The sequence below is a fragment of the Molossus molossus genome, unplaced genomic scaffold, assembly GCF_014108415.1.
Source record: "Molossus molossus isolate mMolMol1 unplaced genomic scaffold, mMolMol1.p scaffold_m16_p_9, whole genome shotgun sequence".
Lineage (NCBI taxonomy): Eukaryota > Metazoa > Chordata > Mammalia > Chiroptera > Molossidae > Molossus > Molossus molossus.
In genome coordinates this window covers 33808650-33831033 of record NW_023425403.1, presented here as the reverse complement: position 1 = coordinate 33831033, position 22384 = coordinate 33808650, and the positions used below count along the sequence as shown (strand labels likewise).

General features: G+C 41.6%; 1 protein-coding gene across 1 annotated transcript; it reads left to right on the top strand.

Moving 5' to 3' along the window:
* Positions 1 to 16605: 16605 nt before the first annotated feature.
* Positions 16606 to 20981, top strand: SPRY2 (sprouty RTK signaling antagonist 2). Its single transcript, XM_036250075.1, has 2 exons — positions 16606 to 16969; positions 19872 to 20981. Exon 2 carries the CDS (start codon positions 19923 to 19925, stop codon positions 20868 to 20870), a length of 948 nt encoding a protein of 315 aa, XP_036105968.1. The 5' UTR covers positions 16606 to 16969; positions 19872 to 19922; the 3' UTR covers positions 20871 to 20981.
* The last annotated feature ends 1403 nt before the right edge of the window (positions 20982 to 22384 follow it).

The window sequence follows — 22384 nt, the reverse complement described above, 5'->3', positions numbered from 1 at the left end:
TGCATGAGGACACCAGCAGGTCCCAAGTCCACTTAACTCATCAATCCCTGATCATCTCTTAGCAACACACAAGGCTGTGCCCTCAGAAGAAAGACACGAATACCCACAGGACGAAGTATTTTACCTTATTTTAAATATATTATTTATATTATAAGTCACTTATGAATTATGTAAGCATTTGTGAACCATACATAAAACTACTGTGTAAATTTTCACAAAATACTGTTGTCTGACAAGGTACTAACCTTTAGAATTCAACTCCTTGAAACATGTTAATACAGTTCTCAAGGAATTCCATCCAGTCACGTATCACAGGGTTGAAGCTTAAAGGCTGAAAGTAAAGAAGTGTTACATCAAAACAGGTTTAGTGTGAATATCAACCATATATGGAAGAAACATTTATATGAAAACCACTCCTACTGCTGAATTCACAGTTGTATCAGCCAAGACATAGTATATACACAATAGTCTAGCTGTATTGCAAAAGATTGATTTATTTGTGCTATTATGGCATTGTCATTGACTGCAAAAACAAAAGGAAAAAAGGACAAAGAAAAGAATAGAAATAGAAAAGAAGTTGACAGTGACCTAATTGTACTGTAAATTGGATTTCATTATTATCTTTCTGTAAACATAACTTTCATTGCAAGTACTTTATTCCAAGTGGATAATCTCTTTAACACAATGGAGGAAAATAAATGTATCATACATATAGAACAATATCCCAAAGTATAATCTATAATTTTTCATATAATGCTGAATTGTGACCAACAATTCTTGTTTTATTAAATAGTGGTCAAATTATCCTGCGAAAGAGATGTTTTACATAATCTTAACATCTAAGCGTAACATTGACTGTTTAATTATATTTAAATTGATTGAACTAGGCATAGTGAGTTAAAATCTGACAGATACTCAAATCTATTTCTTTTTTAATTCTAAATGTCCACAAGTTGTGAAAACCTAATCTCTTAAACTATATACTCTGATGGACCATAAAATATTTTCACTTAGAATGGACTTCTGTTTGAATACCAGGCATCTATTAAGTAATGAGAAACAGGAATCATCACAAAGGAATTGTTTGATATCGTTTACTTCTATTTCTAATTATTGGTAAGGTCAATCAGAGGTTGGCAGATTGTTCCAGAATCTGGAGGGCAAACATATTCAAGGAGGAAAAGATACACACAAAGAAAAGCCAGAGACAAGCACAAAGAGAGACACAAAGAGACAGAAAAAGTAAAAAATGTACTCTCTTAAAATACCAGACTCCTTCAGTTAGGACAGATGCACTGGCGTGGGGTTCCTAAATCAACAGACTGAAGAAAAACTGCCTTGTCATCAGATCTCCAAAATATATGGATCTCATGAGAACCCAATATGGGGAGCTGTACATCTAAATCCAAACTCTCTGTGGAAGAAAACAAATTTTAGCTGCCCAATAAACGAACAACTTGACCAATAAATTAGAAACTACACCAAAAAGATTCGAAGGACCAGACGCTAACTCATTTTCCTTTCAAAAGTGGGGAGAGAACAGATAAGGGCCACTCACTGCAGCAAACAGAATGCAAAAATGAAAAGCCTAAATAAAAAAGACGATGAAAGCATAACATTAAAAAGAGAAGTGTTTAGCTGTTAAATCATCCAAATTGCTTTGCCAAATTTTGACATGCTTGATTTCCTGTAGTAAAAATCTCTCTCTCTCTCTCCTTTTTTTTTTGTCTTAAAAAAAAAAGTGAGGAAAAATAACCAGCTGTTCCTTGTATAGTTCAGGAAACAAGTTTGATTTATTACTTTAAGGTTATTTTTGAATAAGCTGCTTGTGGCAGCCAGAGTGCAAGAAAAGTCACTGAGGCCTGTCCACTTGAAGGGCTCAGACTGTTTCCTGAACAGTCCTTCTTCACTCCGCACCTCCGACGGCTATTATTGACAACGTGTGACTGGGGCCTTCCAGGATTTTAAAACAGCAGGGGTCCCGGCCAAACAATCGGGCTGTCAATTACCTTTTCCCCTGTTGTGAAAAAGGGGCCCAAGACAATGCAACTTCTCAGCAGGGAGCTGGGCAGCTCGGGGTACGTAACCCACGCTTGCACCGTTCAGCATTCAAAACGCAGTAAATGGTTGGTGCCTTCACTTTTGTCTGTGTGTGTCAGTTTAAACCAGAATTACTGCAAGGTAGATGTCTCCATGGAAGGATTTTTAAGTTCTTGATAGGGCGAAATTGACTCTGCACATTGTTATCTCTGGGCTTTGTGGTTTGTTTGTTTTTTCTAAAACCCAAAGGGACACAAAGAGCGCCCCGCTCCCAGCCCCCTTCTGTAGGCTACCCCCCCGCCCCCCAGGAACGCCCAGCCCTCTCTACCTATATTGTGGCTTTAAAAACTTCCTGTGGGCATTGATGACTTGCTGTGAGGACTGTCCATCATCCCGCCCCTTTGTCCGGCAGTCACTTCCATTCCGAATTTGACTGACTGAGGAAGCCTGAGTTATTTGTAAAGAACAACAAGGCTTTTCATTCATAATTTTAGTAGGGGGACAGGGTGCTAATGACTGAGCTTGAATAACTAGGCCATGTGGTATCCAGGCAGGAAGAAGCCCAACCGGCTGCCAGAGGAGGGAGGAGAGGATGTAGGTGAAAAGTGCCTGGGTACAAAGCCAAGCTATGGTATGAGGATCACACATCGTGTACAAATACAGCGTTTTTAAAAGGTGAGACAATCAAAAAGATGGAAGCAGGAAGGAGGGCAGGGTAAGTCTAACAGGATTTCATTAGCTTTGGGGTCAAGTTACACGGCAGAGTTTACAGAATCCGAAACCCATAAAGTGTCTACAGAGGAAGTGATCTTTTCTTCCACGGCTGGTTCTCCTACAAAAACAAGAAAGTTAAAAAAAAGAAAGAAAGAAAAAAGTAAAACTGGTTTTCACTCTCTTTTGCTACCTTTCATATGTTCAGACAAAGAGAGTTTGTTTTCCAGGGTACTCAGCTGGACAATCAAGTCTGGGTTCCAAAGAGTTTACTTCTGGGGTGTAGAGTCAATTTGATGCCATGCAGCATAAACACAATATATAGCATCACACACTTGCTGCTTCCAAGGAGAATGTGTAAAAATTTACATTTCTGGTTGAATTTAACTATTTAGCAAGATACTATAAGAGATTTATCTTTCTGGCTTAAATAATTATGCTTTAGATTTTTAAATTAAGAAATTGAAAGCATCATATTAAAATTTTTCAAATACATGATTTTACACAAATTCATAAAAATAATCCAAAATAACAATGTTGCACATTTTTTATCTATTGCAAATTAGCAGAAGGATACAAATTGCTTTTTTCAAAACAGATCCCACAAGTAAAGAATGTTTCAGTCATTATTGGAAGATTTTACTATGTCTATTGTTAAAGCAAGTCAAATAAAGGTTAAATTTGAACTATAGCAAATGCTAATTTATGTAGAGATCAGCAAAAAGAAATTGTCAGGCAGTGGGACTCTTTTAGCTTTATCTTGGTTGAATCAATTAGGACTATTGCTCTTCGGAAGCACTTAGAGCACTGAGGCCCAAGGTCAAAGTTCAGAGTCTAGCTGGGTGTTTACTTAGCTCCACTTTCTTAGGTCATAAACTGACACAACAAACATTCTTAAAAATTGAGGAGCTAACTGCAACCACTGTGCAGTTAAAGCCCATTATCTCATTTCAGTCTTGGCAACCGTTCTGTTCCAAGCAGTGAGGAAACTGAGGCATGGAGACATTCCAGTACTTTCCATCTATTTCCACCTGAGTACTCAAACTTCTGGAGTGCTCCAAAACTAACCTAAAAGCCTCAAGGAGTCTTCTTCTTCGTTGTTGTTATTATTATTATTGGCTTGTGTTTTAAGAATGCATGTGGATTGAAATAGTTAGGTGGCCCATGTTTACCTGTGGCTTTCTGTGTCGCCTGGTATCTCTCCACAAATCCTTAGTTGTTGTTTTTTTTTTTCCCAGCTTTACTGAGGCATAACTAACATATAAAATTGTACTATAAAGTGTACAATGCAATGAGTTATGTATACATTTTGAAATAATTTTTCCACAACAAATTAATCAGCACATCCATCACTTCACATAGTTCGTGTGTGTGTGTGTGTGTGTTGTTTTTTTCTTTATTGATTTTAGGGAGAGGGAGCGGGAGATTGAAACATCGATGAGAGAGAACATCAACTGACCTCCTCCTGCATGCCCCCCACTAGGGATCAGGCCCACAACTTGGGCATGTGCCCTGATCGGGGATCAAACTGGTGACCTATTATTCATGCATGGGTCTATGCTCAACCACTGAACCACACTGGCCAGACCATGTGTGTGTGTGTTTAAGAACATTGAAGATCTACTCACTTAGCAAATTTAAAATATATGATACATTAGTCACCATGCTGTACATTAGATCCTCAGAACTTATTCGTCCTGTAATTGAAATTTGTATCCTTTTACTTTCACCTCTCTCTTAGCCTCTGGCAACTACTATTCTACTCTCTGTTCTAGAAGTTTAAAGCCTTAGGTTTTTGAGAACAGCAATTAGTAACTTGGTCCAAGACTTAGAATTAATGATTTTTTGAGAGTTCTATCACATCCTGGTGAGTCTAGATTCAAATGCAAGTTTGGCCGAAGCCCAGGCCAAACCATGAAGTAAGTGTATGTTGTTTTTCACTCCAGACTTCCCTTTCAACCACCTTCATTCTCTCACATGGATAAAATGTTAATAACTGGTTCTCTGGTTATTGATTCAGGATTTGGTGATTTCTGTGTTGTAAATAAACTCACCATGGCTGATTCAAACTTAATAGCATCACTAAATGTGGAGATCAGACAAAATATCATTAATCAGCTCTTTCAAGCAAATGTGAGACTGTTGTAGCATCTTCATCTATCTATACTTTGTTTCAAGTGTACTCCATTTTCTGTTCTTGTTCTCAGTGAGCTATGACTCTCTATTATGGTTTCATTATAATAATATAATGACTTTCAATTATTGAAGATTTATTACAAATCAGACCTCCTCTAAAGCTCTACATGTATTATTCATGTAATCCTCACAATGATATAGGCATAGGAAATATTTTTATCTCCACCAATAAGGAAATTACAGCAGCTGGAGATTAAAAAATTTATATAAGGCCCTTCTCAGAACAACACAAATCAGATTTTATGTGAAGGATCACATTATCTGATTTTTTTTTCTAATTTCCTCATGTAATTCTTTTTTTTTTTTTTTTTTTTATCATTGGTTGATACTTGCATGTGCCCTGACTGAGGGTCGAACCAGCAATCTTGGCATATCGAGATGACACTGTAACCAGCTGAGCTGCCCAGCCAGGGCTCCCATGTAATTCTAATGTACACCTGGGGTTTGAGAACCACTGATCTAGAAAACAAAGCAGGGACACTTGCTACTTAAAAAAATGTATAATAGTTTTCCAATTGAATGTGACTATATGTTAGGTCTTGGATAAAGCTCATTCACACTTGCTCTTGGTTGTGCAGACACACACGCCAAACATGGTAAACCTCTGTAGAGATGAATAAAGTGAAAATGCAGATGATCTTTAGGATGTGATGCAGTTTTTCTAAAAAAAATATGCAATCTGAATCTAAGTATCTCAATAAGGGAGGTAGCAGATTTTGAAATGACTATCTAGCTTTAATTTAAAACATTCTTAATATTATTATTTACTTAATTTGCTTAAATTGGGATCATCAGGTAAAATACAATATTAGACATATTTATACTTCAAAAAAAAAAAAAGAAAAAGACTATTTGTTGTTTATCTGAAATGTAATTGCCACTGAGGGTCCCATGTTTCTGATTGTTGAATCTGACAACCCGGGCTTAATTTGGGGCTAGAATTTTCATGCTTTGAATAAAAACTCAAGTATCATTTTCCTTCATTATTTCTCAATATCCAAACTTATCCGTCTTCCAAATTTGGCCTAGTGATTATGCCAATAAATAACATGGCTTTTCTATTTATTTACTGTTAATTTCCAATGATTTTGATTATTAATATTAAATTATAAAATACTACAATGGTCAATATTTTTGTAATTTGGATGCCAGGGAGCTCTTTTAAGGAATCAAACATGGCCTGAAACCATAAGCAAAAAGATTGGTAGGCATGCGTTTACATACAAGTTGAAAATGTCGCCCTGGCCGGTTTGGCTCAGCTGTTACAGCGCCGGCCTGCAATCAAGAAAGACCCGGGTTCGGTTCCCACTAAGGGCACGTACCTCGGTTGCAGTTTGCCCCCAGCCCTGGTTGGTCGTACGGGTGACAACCACTTGATGTGTCCCTTTCACATCGCCGTTTCTCTCTCTCTCTCTCCCTCCCACTCTATCTGAACAAAAAATGGAAAAATGTCCTCGGGTGAGGATAAAAAAAGAAAATGTCTGTATGGCAAAAGACAAAACAATGCTAAAAATAAATTTGAAAGATAAATAGAAAATGAGGGGGGGAGGAATATTTGCATTTTAAAATAAGAAAGACCAAAATAAATAGACAAGCACCCCCATTTAAAAATAGACAAAGGATATGATGTTAAATTTGCAGGAAAAAATGCAAGTGTCTAGTAAATATAAGAAAACATCCTGAACTTGAGAAGTAAACAAAGAATACAAAATGAAACGAGATGTCATGATTCACCTATCAGATAACACAGATTAGAATTTTTTTTTTTTTTAGTACATGCCCTTGGCGGGAACCGAACCTGGTCTGCAGGCTGGTGCTCCAACCACTGAGCAATCCGGCCAGGGCACAAATTAGAATATTTCATTAAATTCACTATTGGTGAGAATTTTAGAAAAACAGTCCTTCTCATAAACTGGGAATAGACATGTAAACTGGAAAAATCCTTTAGTGAGTTTATTAGCCATATTATTAAAATTTTAATAAGCACAAATTTGCCTCAAATAAATCTAATTCTTTTGATGTATCTGTCGGGAAGAGTGTTTCATTGCTTGTGAAGTACAGTCCTCCCCCAATCCATGAATAATTTACCCTTAAATAAAGGACATCAAACTCATTACTAAATTGCCTTAGTTTTGTCATCCAACATATCCTAGGAAGGTAAGACAAATGTGCAAATACATATGAACGAGAATGCTTACCACAGCATTATTTATTCTAGCAAATCAACCTGTCCTCAAGCCCTCAAAAGCAGGGGATCTAATGATTAGAAATGAAAGATCTTTAGATATTCACACCCGCCAATGTGGCTCAGTTGGTTGAGTATCATCCCATGCACCAAGATGTCACTGGTTTGATTCGCCGTCAGAGCACATGCCCAGGTTTGGGGCTAGATCCCCAGTAGGGGGCGTGCAGGAAGCAGCCAATGGATGTTTCTCTTTCACCGATGTTTCTATCTCTCCCTCTTCTTTCCTCTCTCTCTAAAATCAATAAAAACATATTTCAAATAAATAGTCACCACATATTAACCATAATGGGGTTTTTTACTTCTTGATAAGTTTCTGAATTGTTTGATTTTTTTTTCTCTTACAATCACTATGTAATTCAGAAATAAATAAAAGTAATTCATCTGTCATTTGGTAGGCAGTGATGATGGAAAAAGTAAAGTCAATTATCTATAGATAATTCTAGAATATTAAGTTCTCAATATAAATTGATGGACAATGGTCATCAAAATATACTAGAGATTTTTGGTAAAACCCTCACTTTATTCCTGAATGCACAATAAATCGCAGCTGATTTGATTTATAATTAATGTTAATGACCACCGTGTGGAAGATGCCTCTTGCTCCTCAGATACCAGGGCCCAGGATATCTGGTATTATCTTAGATTACAGAAGTATCATGGTCCCCTAATAACTTGGAAACTAGTTAAGAAGGTAGGGCAAGAAAACAACTTATTTTAACAATTGCATAAATTTCTTGGGAAAAGAATACCAAACATGTGAAGACAATCTTTCATTTATTGCCACAAACTCTGGCCCTGCCTCAGCTTGAAGTACCCATATGGTGTCATGAATATACTTACAGGATTCTTTAGTGAAATTCAAATTCAGTATTTTGACTTCTATCTAGAAGTGTCTTAACTGAATGCCATTATAAAGTTATAGGACTATAAATATGAGTCTTTTTCACCCACACCCTCAGTATACACTCAAAGAATTTTACCTTCTTAATATACAATTTGTACGGCCCAAATGAGAGGATGACAGATCTGTACACTGGGGCCCAAAGACATCAAGCAACTGCCCTTGCTCGGAGGCCACCTCCTTCATGAACCCCCTTAATTCCGCTGGGCCAACAAACCCTCAAGCATCAATAGCACCCAGCTGTAAATTGCCTTAGTGGATTCCCTCCAATGTCCTTCTAGTACTGTCATGGCTATTTCCCTAATCTCCCCATTTAGACTGTCAGCTCCTTGCAGTCAGCCACTAGCTATTTCTCATCTCAAACCCACTGAGTAAAGTTACAGAGCCACAGCTCCCAGACCAAGGCCAAGAAGACAAGAATTTTGCCCCCATGAGTCCACACCATATTGATATTAAATAAGTGAGGGTCCTTGATATGTGTTTTCCCCCAAACTGCTGGAGATTAGGGCTTGTGACATAGTGGGAGAATCTAAACCTGAGAATTCTGTTTGATTATTATTATTCTGAGTCATGTGCAAATTCACCTTTGCACAACCATTGTAACAAAAGGTTTAGAACAGTGAAACGTGGCATTCTAGTGTACAACAAATACCTCTGCCACTGATATTTGATGTAAGCGAATATACATCCTTCTCCTAACAGAGGATGGAGCTTCTACACCATTGCAGACACAAGTCTCTATCCCCTAGAACAAAGTTGAATTTGGTGCTGGGTATGAGCCCAAATGTGGAAGCCACTCTCAAAGCAGAAGGAACTCACATTTCTTATGCCTCCAGACTTCTTGAACAGACAATTCAATGAGCAGGCTTTCAGTCAGAAACAACCACTTCAGCCAAATAGGCCAGTCCCTTTTTCCCTAAAGTGCTCTAGCTACTTTGAGAAGGTTACACAAGAAAACAAAAATTAATATAAACTTAAGGTTTCTATAGAAATACTATTAATAGCTGAATATAGCTAATAACAGTCATTAAAACTTGTTTTAAGTCTCAATTTTTATTCTCAAGCAAACAATAAGATACATAAAACAGCCCTGGTCGGTTTGGCTCAGCAGTTAGAGCGTCGGCCTGCGGACCAGAGAGTCCCAGGTTCAGTTCCCGCTAAGAGCAGGTATCTTGGTTGCAGTTTGTCCCCGGCCCTGGTTGGGGTCATGTGGGTGGCAACCACTCGATGTGTCTCTTTCACTTCAATGTTTCTTTCTCTCTCTTCTTTCCTCTCTCCCTCTCTCTCTATCTGAAGATTAAAAAAAAAAAAAAAAAAGTTCTAGGGTGAGGATTAAAAAAATATATACATAAATTAAATCATATTGTGCTTACTAAATTTTAAAAGTTTTTGAAAATATTGAGGCAAAGAGCTAATTTTACTAAATATACTACAGCCAACTTAACTGAAATTATCACTGGTACTTTTTGAGAACTTCTCACATGCTAGGCTTTGTAGATATTTTATGTCATCCAATCCTCACAGCAACCCTTTTACAGATGGGAACTAGTTAATTATTTCATTTATTCATCCATTCATCCTATTTAAAAATAATGTTTGAGTTCCTTAAATGTGCCAGATGCTTCAGCACTGGGGATAAAGCGGCAGGCAAAATCTGACTTGGAATCCAGACCTCATGGAGCTTAGAATACAGTGGAAGAGAGTGTTAGTCAAATGATCGCTTAATTTTGTAGCAGAAAAGATTGCGAGTGGAAAAACAGAGATTTGACCTAGTCATAGAGGTCAGAAAAAAGCTTTCCTGAGAAAATGACAGCAGAGATTTGAAAGAAATAGGAATGAAATGATAAAAGGTCAGAAAAGCAAATGAGGGGACATCGCGTAAATACAAAGTCCCTGTGGCAGGAGAGAGGTGGTTTTGAGCAACCAAAAAGAGCAGTCATCGATAGCTTCAGGGCAGAAGGCAGGGGAATGTGGTGTAAGAGGCAGCTTGGGAAGCGAAAGGTGCTGGACAGTCGGACCTTGAAGTTGGTTAAGGCCTTGGAAGCCGGGATGCTTAAATGCTTCAGGTTTGCCCAGTGGGGCCTACACTTCAGAACTTATTAGGATATTCAGCATAATCTTCTTTTAGGAATTACTATTAAAAAATAAACAATGATAATTTTGAAGTTTTGATTTGTAATTTTGCAAGTGCATGATGTCAACGTCTTTTAGGGTATAATGCAATTATGTCTCTGCCCTGTCAAACCAGGTGAGAAGAGTGTTTCTCAGAATGACAAGGAGATTTTCACAAAGGACAGGAAACATCAAATGACTCACTATGCTGTGGCCTTCTCGCAGCTATTTTTTAAATGCATTCTTAAAAGTTAGCAAAGTACTAACTTCTTAATTGAAAATTACAGATTAATACTTAATTTTAATTAATATAGTCATAGTTTGCCAAATGTACTTTTCAAAGTGAGAAATTCATAAGCGTTTACTTTTACCTATATTCTCCGGCCACTCACCATCAGCCGGTCTGATAGTTTCTTGATCATATAGTTCAAGAAGAGGTGTTCCTTCTATTACATAAAAATTCCATAAAGATTTATTTTTTCTAACCACTATGCTATACATCTGAAACTAATACAAAATAATATTGAATGTAAACTGTAATTTAAAAATAAAATAGCCCGGCCAGTGTGGCTCAGTGGTTGAGTGTTGACCCATGCACCAAGAGGTCACCAATTTGATTCCCAGTCAGGGCACATGCCCAGGTTGTGGGCCCGATCCCCAGTGGGGGTCATGCAGGAGGCAGCCAATCGATGTTCTCTCTCATCGATGTTTCTCTCTCTCTCTCCCTCTCCTTTCCTCTCTCTCTAAAAAAAAAAAAAAAAAATCAATAAAGAAAAAAATAAAAATAAAATGAATTTTTAAGATTTTTTTTTTTAATATTTACTATTTAAGCAATTAAATATCATGGCCTTAACAAACTCATTTTAGTCACATCCTGATAATTATGCAAAACGGTGGTAACGTCCAAGCTACTGGAGTGACTCTTAAAATCTGTTCTTACAAATTCAGAAAGTTTTAATTTGCTGTTACAAAATTAGGATGTGAAATATTTACTTATATTAATTACATTCATTAGTTTCATTTATTGGAAAGCACTTACTGAGTGTCTAATGTTTATGGAGATAGGAGTAGTTCCTTTTGAGATGGGGCACAGCCAGTGTGGCATGGGCCCATGCACCGGGAGACGACGTCACCAGTTCGATTCCTGGACAAGGCACAGGTCCGGGTTGTGGACCCAATCCCCACCGAGGGGCATACAGGAAGTGGTCAATCAATGTTCTCTCTTTCATTGATTTTCCTCTCTCGCATGCGCTCTCTCCCTCCCTCTCTCTCTAAAATCAATAAAGAAAAAAAAAAAAAAGAATGAGATGGTGAAGAATCTATTTCCATTCCAGAACTCTAACAAGGAAGTCTAAAGCAGACCTGATACATACTCTCCAGATCCTTGGAATAGTCTGTCTTTTTAAAGAGTCACACCCAACACCGAGTATGTATAGAAAAGCTATTTGTATAACTCCACAATATTCCTAAATGATTCACAACTCACTATAACTTCAAAACACTTCCTGTCCAAAGGAACAAATTAAATCTGCACGCACTCTTACTCCATTTCTCTAATTGAACATTTTTATATTTGAACTGTTAACTGAGATTGATTTGGGGCTGACTGGCAGCCTTGATATTGTTGTAGCATCTGGACCATAAGAATGGCTTTAGTGGAATCTGTTTGACTACATCTTTCTTAGAGAACAGGTTGAACTTCCTATGCCCTTTTAATCAACTGTCCACATAATGAGAAGTATAAAGCCAAAACTTCCTATTTATTCAAAGCCTAAAATCTTCCTCTTGCTATTAAACTTAGCCAGTAACATCCAAATACTCATTTCGATTCATGATTTTCAATTATATGAAGCTTTAGCATCTGGGTTAAAAAGATTCCAGAACAAAAGGAACATTAAATGTTTAAACATTAAATGTTTAAAACAAACAGAAAAACAAATAAACCTAGGGCTATTGGTGGAAGGGAGGCAAAGTAACAAATACTGTTTTCACGGATTAGACTTTCCCTGCCTACATCAGTCCTACTAAGGAAGAAGCTTGACCTTCAGTCAAGGGACAAATGTACTAGAAATATAATAAGAAGAGTCATGTTGGCTAGCACAGAAATACTGTTTTGCCTTGTTAAAGAACTTCAGTCCACATCTGATTTTGTATAAATTACAGCAATAATGTGCATATATCTAGCAGGAAGATTGCTTACACAATAAAAACCATGAGGTTGAATGTAAGATCTCTGAAAAGCATCAGATTCACAGGACCCTCCAGTTCGAGGTTAACTCATGAAGATGACTACTCTCACCCTGGGTTAACTCCAGATCTTTCCCCCAGTTTAGTTAAGAATAAAGGACATCACAAAGAAGGTTAGATGCAGAGATAAATTGTTTCCAGTTCTCCAAGCTACCTAGATAAGAACTTAACTGGTCTGTTTTTAATTCCTTTGCATATTTTAGTGAAGCCACTCCCAATTCCCTCTTAGAGGCAATATCAATAGAATTTGGAAAATCAAAGCAATTCAAAAAGTGAAATGACTAGCCATGCTGCCAAATCAAAAGGTCCATTATTGCAAAGCCCTTTAACTGAGGAAGGTCCCTCTCAGAAGAGTTCCTGCATAAATTAACTTTATTATTGCAATTGGGATGTGAGGAGAAATAATGGTTGAAAGACTTAAACTGTTATTCTTGGAAGCAGTGTACCCTGATGTGTTCTGGGCTAAATTTAAATATGAATACATAAATAAATTGCCTTGATTATAAAACTAACAAAAAAGCCAAATAATCAATAGCTATTACTTGTCTTTGTCTCAAGAACACATATCACTGCAAAATTTCTCTTTTGTTATCAAAACTGGGTCTGAACCCAGTAAGGCCAAGTGGTTTGGTCAGTCTTAAAAAGAAACTGGAACTAGAGTTGGTTAAAGCTACATTCACCCATTACTACACATAAATCAGAAGCTTAAATGAGTGAGTGCAATCTTGAAAATATCTGACTTAACTTGGCCCACATACCTACTGGTAAAAAGAAGTATGTCCACATTGTCCCTATTGCAGTATTCTACCAAAGATCAAAACAGGCAAAGTTCACATAGGTTTGTATACTGCCTCGTTTTAAAAAAGAAATTGAGAATAGTATAGCTGTAAAATGAAGTACATCCAAATAAATGAATATAGAAAATAGAATGAAGGCAGAGATGAGGTCCCAAATGTACAACATTGTCCTGTTCTAGGACTAAGTATGCTTGTTACCTGGTGGGTCCCCTAGAACTTGGAGAACTTGGTGCAGAATGAGTTTCCATGGATTCATATTTTTCAACATTGGACACATGTCAGCACCTATTTAGGCATCAGAGCTGCCCCTCTAGAACTCTCAACACATCTGAAAATGAACTTCATTGTGAGTTTTTACCTAACATTCTTTCATAATTCTGAAGAATCTTCCAAAATTAATCCCAGTCATAATTTTGGAATGCCACACGAGAACTGATCAGGGAACACATAACAAGAATTGCACCAAACACTTCATTGTGTGTTCATGCACGTGCACACACAGAAGCACAACTCCTCTTAGGGATTGTAACTCCCTACGTAAACTTTGAAGGCACAATATACTGCTTTATACACCACGTCTGAAGAATAATACTTGCACTAAATAAAATAAATAGTAAGGAGTAAATTAGAAAGAATCCAACCGATTTCTGTTTTTACCTCGTACTTAAATTATAGGTTAAATGTTTTCCCAGCCAGGAAGTTGAAGGCTGTGAGGGAGGAGGGGAAAACTAGATTACATGGGATTCCTTCTAGCTCATGAAAGATAAATATAAACTCCTAGCTTCTTCCCTGTTGACGCAATAAAAATCAAAGGTGCTCTAACTAGCCGAAGCTCCTTTTTTAAATTTCACGTTATTCTTTGATCCAGAACAACGTGTCTACACGGAGTTCCTGCAGCGCTGGGAGAAAGAGGAGCCTGGGCACGGGAGTCTAAGCAGCAGCCCTCGAGTACAGGGGTTTGCAGAGGCGAAGAGCAGGCGTTTCTGTCACCTGTTCAGCCGGAGACTTGCTGCCTGTGCAGGGGCAGCACGTTCCCGACCAACCGGGCCCAAGCTGGCTTTGGCCCCCAACTCCTTCACCTTGGTAAAAGCTGGAGTTCTTCCGAAACTAGGCACCTCATTTCGCATTCCAAACGGCGTGCGTCGGAGGAGATGGTAGGGAAAGCTACCTGCTGTTGCATTTACGTTATAAATGCCCCCCCCCCCTTTTTTTCCTTTTCATTTTGAATCAGCCGGCCTAATGAACACTGTGTAAAAGCAACCTGGCCGGCCCTAGTCGAGTGCTGGAGAAGAAGGCAGCCCCAGCCCCGCGCCTGGCGAGCGCCCCCTGGTGGCCGGACGCGCCGTAAGTGCCGCTGCGCCTGCGTTCACCCCGAGGCAGTAAGAACTAGGGCGTCGGGAGAGCGGCTGGGGTGGGGAGGGGGGCGCGGTAGACCGGTGCCTGCAGCCCCGGGGACGCGGCAGAGCAGTCTCAGCGAGCCTTATCCACTCTCACCCGAGGGTGGAGGGACGTAGGGCAGCGCCCGGAAATAACGCATGCCACTTCCCCTGCCATCTCTGGTTCCAAACCCCGGGCGAGGGAGAGAGCCCTAAAGAAATATGGAGAAGGGAGTGCGAGAACGCTGCGCGGCTGGGAACGTACCCGGGACATTCTAGAGCGAGAGCTCGGGAGAAGGCAGCGAGTGCCAGGGTAGCTGCAAACGGACGTGGGCTGGAGCTGGAGCGGGGAATCAACTACCACGTTTTCCTAGCACTGTCTCAAAAACTCTTAACTTCACACGGGGGCAAGATCGCAGGTGCTATTCGGGAGTACTAGCCGTACTTCCCTGTAAAAACATTCTGTAAATCATTTGAATCCAATATTAGGAGGGGGGGGGGGGCAGTGTAATTTCTCACTGGTTCTGTCACGTGCAAGCACGTTTCTCAGTAACTGAAGGGCAGTCAGAGCAGTGTATGCATTTCCATCTCTGTACTTATATTTTTAAGTAGGAAAACACAGTCCATATTGTCAAAATGGACAATAGGCTCTTCTTGAGAAATGTTCTAGGTGACAAGGAGAGTAGGAAATGAAGGATGACTTCTGGGTAGGTGGAGGAGGAAATATGCAGTGGAACAGCGAGCCCCCCTCCCACTTGTGAAGCCTGTGATGTCGCTCTTAGTAATCTTGTACGTGTGTATTACTGAATTAAGTAATTTTTAAAAGGCTTAGATTGTATAATTTCTTTCAGCTATTGTATAAAACAAAACAGCAAGAAAGCTCTTCAAAAAGCCTCCAATCTATATAGCTAACTGCCCTTTTAAAAAACAAAATCTAATGTTAAACTGAAAAACTATAAATCGACACAATCAAAAGCAAATGCCTGGCCAGAGCAGAAGGTACTTGAAACCCGAATCTGCATTCCGTTCCTCTAGTACACGGCTCTGAGGTGGGGGAGGCGGTTTGTGCTGGTGCCTGGTGTATAATCGGGTTAATCCAGTAGACAAAGAATAAGCCAATAGCCCTCCCACCTCACTTCCCGCTCCCCTTCCCCTCCCCCTTCTTCTCTCCCCGTCCCCCTTCGAGGGGGATCAGAAAAAGGGAGAGGTGGGCTTGAAATGGACTCTGAATAGTCTTAAAACCTGCAACTTGTTTTAAATGCTAGCACTGCGTGGCCCGGATTAGTTTTAAATGTTCATTCCCTTTTCCTAGTGGTGGGGAGAAAGTTCCATAAATCAGCCCGAGCCTATGGCTCGTCTTCACGGCCTCTGGGGAAATCATAAGGTCAGTGTTTCCTTGAAACTAGGTAAACTGACCCCGCCGTGCCCAGCCGGCCCCGCGGGCGCCCCGCGTGACGGCGCCCAGGCGGCAGGACGGGCCTGGGGACGCGCAGGGCGGCGCGATTGCCCTTTTGAATGCCTCCTGCGGCTCCGAGCGCTGGCGGGCGCTGGAGTGTGAGTGAATGTAGCCCTGCGGAGCCAATGAGCTGGGACCGGATGCGATATATCCTCTGGGACAACAACTGCTCTGTTCCGCCTCGGATCCACATGACGCCACTTACTGCTGCCGCGGCCGCCGCAGAGCTGCCTGCCTCCTCCGGAAAGGCGAGGGCGCAGGCCAACCGCGAGCCCCCCCCGGCCGGGCCCCAGATCCTCCTCCTCCTCCTCCTCCTCCCTCTCCTCCTCTGCACCCACCGCCCCCGCCTCGGCCTCGCCGCCGCGCCTCCACAACGCCCAGTCTGCACTACCGAGAGCTGCGCGCCGCAGCGCGAGCGGAGGAGAGGGGCCGGCGGAGCGCGCAGCGCCCAGGCCCCCGCGCCCGCCCGGCCCGGCTCGCGGCCCCGCGCCGCCTCTGCTCCGACGCGGTGGCAGCCTCACGACTTGGCCATCTGGCTTTAGGTTCTCTGTAAGGCCGTTTTCTTTTCTCATTTGCTCATCTGCCAGGAAAAGAGACTCGCCGTTGGCGCTTTGGCCTCCAGTTCATTGAGAAAAAAAGAGGAAATACTCCGCGTGCGCTTCTGGAAAGGGGGGTCGCCTCCAGCCCCGAACCCCGTAGAGTTCTTCGGCTGGGGACTTGGCTCCGGATTTTCCTCTCCTTTTTAACTCCCGCCGACTGCTCGGAAGTTGGACTGAAGCAGAGTTTGGAAAGAAGAAGGGAAAAGTTTGCATCGGGGCTGGAATTATTTGCACATCGCAGGAAGAAGAGAATCCAACGGAGAGGAGTTGGTGCAAAGCCGCGATCACGGTGAGGCGCGTTCGGCTCTTCCCCTCCTGGCGCCGTGGCCGGCGCGTAGTAGGCAACATGGAGTAGGTGCAGACGGACCGGGAGTGGGGTCTCTCTCCTAGGGCCTCCCATTCTCTAACTCCCGGGTTCCCCGCGGAGATCCAGAGAGCTGCCCGCGGGTCTGCCCAGCCAGGAGCTCGGCCTGCCTAGTCGGGGGCTGCAGTGCGCGCCCGGTGCAGTGTCCCCGATCCCACGCGCCCGCGCTCTAGGGAGTTAGGGTGGCGGAGGCTCGCGGAGAGTCGGCTCCCAGCCCAGTATTGGTCCCGAAATCGGCTCTGAGAGCTGGAGAGGGAAGAAAACACTTCGTGTAATCCAGGTCGCCGTTGCTGGCGTCCGCATTTCTAACCTGTTCCTCTCCCGGGAGAACGAGTCCTGGGAGAGGCTGTCCCGAGGCTGGGGGTGCCTGCGGGACCGAGGGCGCTCAAGTCTCTCGCCTCACGGGGGCAGCGAGACCCCGCGGGTGAAAAAAGGACAGGGGGTTGGGTGGAGGGAGCCCCCGCCTCTGTCCCGTGTGGACAGAGAGCCCGGTGCGGGTGGGAGCGTCGCCCTGCCTGGCGCCGGGTCTCTGCGGTTCGGAAATGCAGCTTTCTCTTTTTTCCGTTCTCCGTGGTTGGCCTGGGTCACACTTTTTTTATTTTTGGAAGATTGGGCTGACCCAACACAGGAAGAAAGTCATCAAGCGGTCGCGATCATTTTCCATTACCTGAAAATGGGTGGTTAGAGAGGCTAGTTTTTTTAAATTATTTCCTTTGAGTGGTTGATCTACATTTTTGTTGTTGCTGCTGTTTTTTAATTCGGAATCTTGAGCGTTTTTACAAAGTGGTTTCTGTGTCGGGTTGCCCCACCCTTGTGCTGAAGTCCCTTCCCCCTAATCCTTAGTCTGATCACACACTTCTTAATGGGGATTTCAAAGTAATTTAAAAGCGGGAGGGGGGGAGAGGGGGCTCCGGGGCGGGGCGAGCGGGTTGTGAAAGAGGCCAGGGGTCAGCAGAAATAACTTGTTAAAGAAAAAATCTCCCTCCCCCCAAAGATGCTGCTTTCCACTGCTAGCATATCTGTGCGGAAAGTTCCCAGCCCAGGGATGTGGGTCCTGCATGCCCGACGTGTGCAGTGGGCCCTGGAAAATGTCCTTTCTTTAAAAAGTAATTTACTTTTAAGAAATACAGACGTGTGTGTGTGTGTCTATATCTTAATGTATAGACGTATGCAAATTGCAGGCGATGCCCCTTTGCTCAGTGCACGATGGAGTCGCCCTGCGTGCGTGGGTTAGACCTCGGTGTCCCGGCTGTGTGTCTAAGGCAGGGCTTTCGTCCTCCAGGCGTCGGGGCTGGAAACCCGTGCCGGATGTTCGAGGGCCCTTGCGGGAACGCCCTGCGGTGGGCTACGTGACCTCTACTTGGGGGTGGAGTGGCTCCATTTGGAGCTGGGAGGCAGTTCTCTGGGGTGGGGGAGAATTTTAGCTGGAAAAGGAGGGTAGGGGGAACTGTGCTCGAGCATTTCACAGCACGTCCCCTTCGGAGGCGTCCGAACCACTCCCACCCCACCTTGTCTGTCCTCGGGATTGTGCGCAGGGGGGGCAGCCTGGCTTCTGGGCTACGTCAGTCGTCCGGAAGAAGAGTCCCTCGGGGCTCCGACTATGTCCCACCTGCTCCGGACGGTGTTGGGGCGCTGATAGAGCTGATAAACGCAGTGAAAGCAAGAGCAACGCTGTCTTGTCTGCCTTTCTGTTGGAAGTGAGATCCGGTTTCCAGCTCTGCCTTGTGCGGAATTGGGAGGCGTGTGTCACCTGCCTGTGTCTCTTTTCTAAAAATCGGAGGTTGGATAAAGGTTCCACTTTTGCCCGTTTTTATTCATTGTAGACTAAGTGGTAACGGGGAGGGTAGTGTTGAAATTTATAGAGAGATTGCAATTAAAGCGATTATTTGTCAGAATGATGGATTTGAGATGTGACACTTGAATTTTTAAAACACTTCCTGTTGTCACCAACCGGTTTATGTTCTCAACTGTGTGTTTTTGTTTTAGAAACGGGCAAAGTATTTAAGATTTTGACATTTATTTCTAAAACAGGAGAAGAGTCCGCTACTGAATTTTAAGTTCTTGGCAATCAGGCTGTAAAATATTTGACTCTGAAGTTGAGAAGTTGAAAATAAGTTTCTATCTTGTTGCTTGTTGTGTGAGTTTGCTTGCTTGTGTTCCTGGCACCTAACAGGATTTGAGTTGATTTGTTTCTAATTCTAAACCTTTGTGCCTGCTATGTAGTGAATGATAGTGCATGATTGTTGTAAAATTTATAACTATTCTTTGGGGAGGGGATGTACTTTTTGCATGCTGTATTTATCTTACTGAATTTCATAAAGTTACTAAATACTAGCTAAATAATAGTTTCAGGTATATGATGTAAAAGCAGATTTAAAGTAAGAATTTCTAGGCTGTATTTATTAGCACTAAAGACAAGTGACTATGATAATCTTAAATCTTTTCAAATTTCTAAAAGGTTCAACTTTTGAAAATGTCATTTGCTGTGGCTATGCTCTAACATTACTTTCTCAAAATTTTTACATGGACTCTGAACCTTGCAGATTTTATGTTTATTTGAATAAGGAATTGTTACTTAAGTGATTGAAACAAAGATCAGCTTTGTGTCACTACACATCACAAGATTAAAGAATTGTCAGTATCCAGCCCAAATGTTTACGTTTTGGTGCAGGCATGGATCATGTGGCTATCCTAATAAACCCCACAGCCATTCTGGTACAATTCCTGTGTCTCTAGGGGAAGTGGGAAATGAAGAGTTAACTCAGGTGGGTGGAGAGTAGGAAGTATTCTGGAGTGTAAACCTACTCTTTCCTCTTGGTTTCCACAGGAATTCAGATGTGTTCTAAGCCTGCTGGAGTGACCACACTTCCAAGACCTGATGGAGACCAGAGCTCAGAGTGGCAGTGGGTCACAGCCCTTGCTGCAGGCACCCCGTGACGGTGGCAGACAGCGTGGGGAGCCTGACCCTAGAGAAGCCCTCACCCAGCAGGTACACGTATTGTCCCTGGATCAGATCAGAGCTATACGAAACACCAATGAGTACACAGAGGGGCCTACTGTTGTCCCGAGACCTGGCCTCAAGCCTGCTCCTCGCCCCTCAGCTCAGCACAAGCACGAAAGACTCCATGGTCTGCCTGAGCACCGCCAGCCTCCCAGGCTCCAGCATTCGCAGGTCCATTCTTCAGCACGAGCTCCTCTGTCCAGGTCCATCAGCACGGTCAGCTCGGGGTCTCGGAGCAGTACGAGGACAAGTACCAGCAGCAGTTCCTCTGAACAGAGACTGTTGGGACCATCCTTCTCCTCTGGGCCAATTGCTGATGGGATAATCCGGGTGCAGCCCAAATCTGAGCTCAAGCCAGGTGAGCTTAAGCCGCTGAGCAAGGAAGATTTGGGCCTGCATGCCTACAGGTGTGAGGACTGTGGCAAGTGCAAGTGTAAGGAGTGCACCTATCCCAGGCCTCTGCCGTCAGACTGGATCTGCGACAAGCAGTGTCTTTGCTCGGCCCAGAACGTGATTGACTATGGGACTTGTGTGTGCTGTGTGAAAGGTCTCTTCTATCACTGTTCTAATGATGACGAGGACAACTGTGCTGACAACCCATGTTCCTGCAGCCAGTCTCACTGTTGTACACGTTGGTCAGCCATGGGCGTTATGTCCCTCTTTTTGCCTTGTTTATGGTGTTACCTTCCAGCCAAGGGTTGCCTTAAATTGTGTCAGGGGTGTTATGATCGGGTTAATAGGCCTGGATGCCGGTGTAAAAACTCAAACACAGTTTGCTGCAAAGTTCCCACTGTCCCACCCAGGAACTTTGAAAAACCAACATAGCATCATTAATCAGGAATTATTACAGTAATACGGATTGTTCCTTTTTTTTTTCTTTTTTTCCCCTTTTTAACACATATATGCAACCAACTAAACCGTTATAATCTTGGCACTGTTAATAGAGGATTGGGATATTCTTTGCTGTTTGCAGTGAAATGCTTTTGTCCATGTGCCATTTTAACTGATATGCTTGTTAGAACTTCAAGGTGTGGGATACAGAACCTGGCGACTCACATGTTGCATAAGCTAAAGCAACAGACACTCCTAGGCAACATTTTTGTTTGTGAATAGTTCTTGCAAAATTTGTAAATTAGCAAATGACTTTTTTTTTCATTGTTTTCTCCAGAGATAATGTGCTATATTTTTGTATATACAATAATATTTGCAACTGTGAAAAACAAGTTGTGCCATGCTATATGGCACAGTCACAAAATATTATACTAATATGTTGTACATTCGGAAGAATGTGAATCAATCAGTATGTTTTTAGATTGTATTTTGCCTTACAGAAAGCCTTTATTGTAAGACTCTGATTTCCCTTTGGACTTCATGTATATTGTACAGTTACAGTAAAATTCAACCTTTATTTTCTAATTTTTTCAACATATTGTTTAGTGTAAAGAATATTTATTTGAAGTTTTATTATTTTATAAAAAAGAATATTTATTTTAAGAGGCATCTTACAAATTTCGCCCCTTTTATGAGGATGTGATAGTTGCTGCAAATGAGGGGTTACAGATGCAAATGTTCAATATAAAATAGAAAATATATTAACGTTTGAAATTAAACCAAGCTCTTTTGTCTTATTTTACCTTTTTGTTTGTTTGTTTGTTTAAGTAAAAGAAACTACATTTTATGTTAAGGCTAGCATTTCAGTGAAATAGTTTCACTGATTTATAAGATTATTTTTATCTATGGTTACTGATTTAAAGTACGTGGAGATCTGATGATTTACAGAGATAATTCTAGCAATCAGGAGAAAAATAATAGCAGTTGACACACATCTGTATCAATCATGAAGATTTTGGCTTTATCATTGCTCTTATTCTTCTATCTGCTTTTGTAGTTTTGCATGGTGGTTGTTGCTTTTTAATTTTAAGCTGATTTATTTAGGAGACTTCCCTAAAGGATTAACAAGTAGACTTTCTTTATATCCAGTATTAAGAATGAATGTCATGAGGCTAATTCAAGACCAGAGAAATGAATTTAGTTCATCAAACATTTATTGAATATCCTCTGTGTCAGGCATGTAGTATACACATAGAAGTGCTTATAAGTGAGGCAGGAATGTTTTCTTAGTTGATCATGGTTATGTTTTTTCCAGTCCGTTTGGTTTTAGTCTCTCAAGATTTGTGTTAATCACCATGATACCAAATTCCTTATGTTAGGAAAGTCATGGAAAATAGAACTTGTTTTTTATTCAAGTAAAGAGTATCATGAAGTGTCATCCTATATTGAGACCCAATAACTCAGGCTCAAGCAGGACAACTTGAGATGGCCCTGTCTTATTTAATCAA

Coding starts and splice junctions, on each gene's coding strand:
- SPRY2 (XM_036250075.1), top strand. CDS start 19,923: ATGGAGACCAGAGCTCAGAGTGGCAGTGGGTCACAGCCCTTGCTGCAG.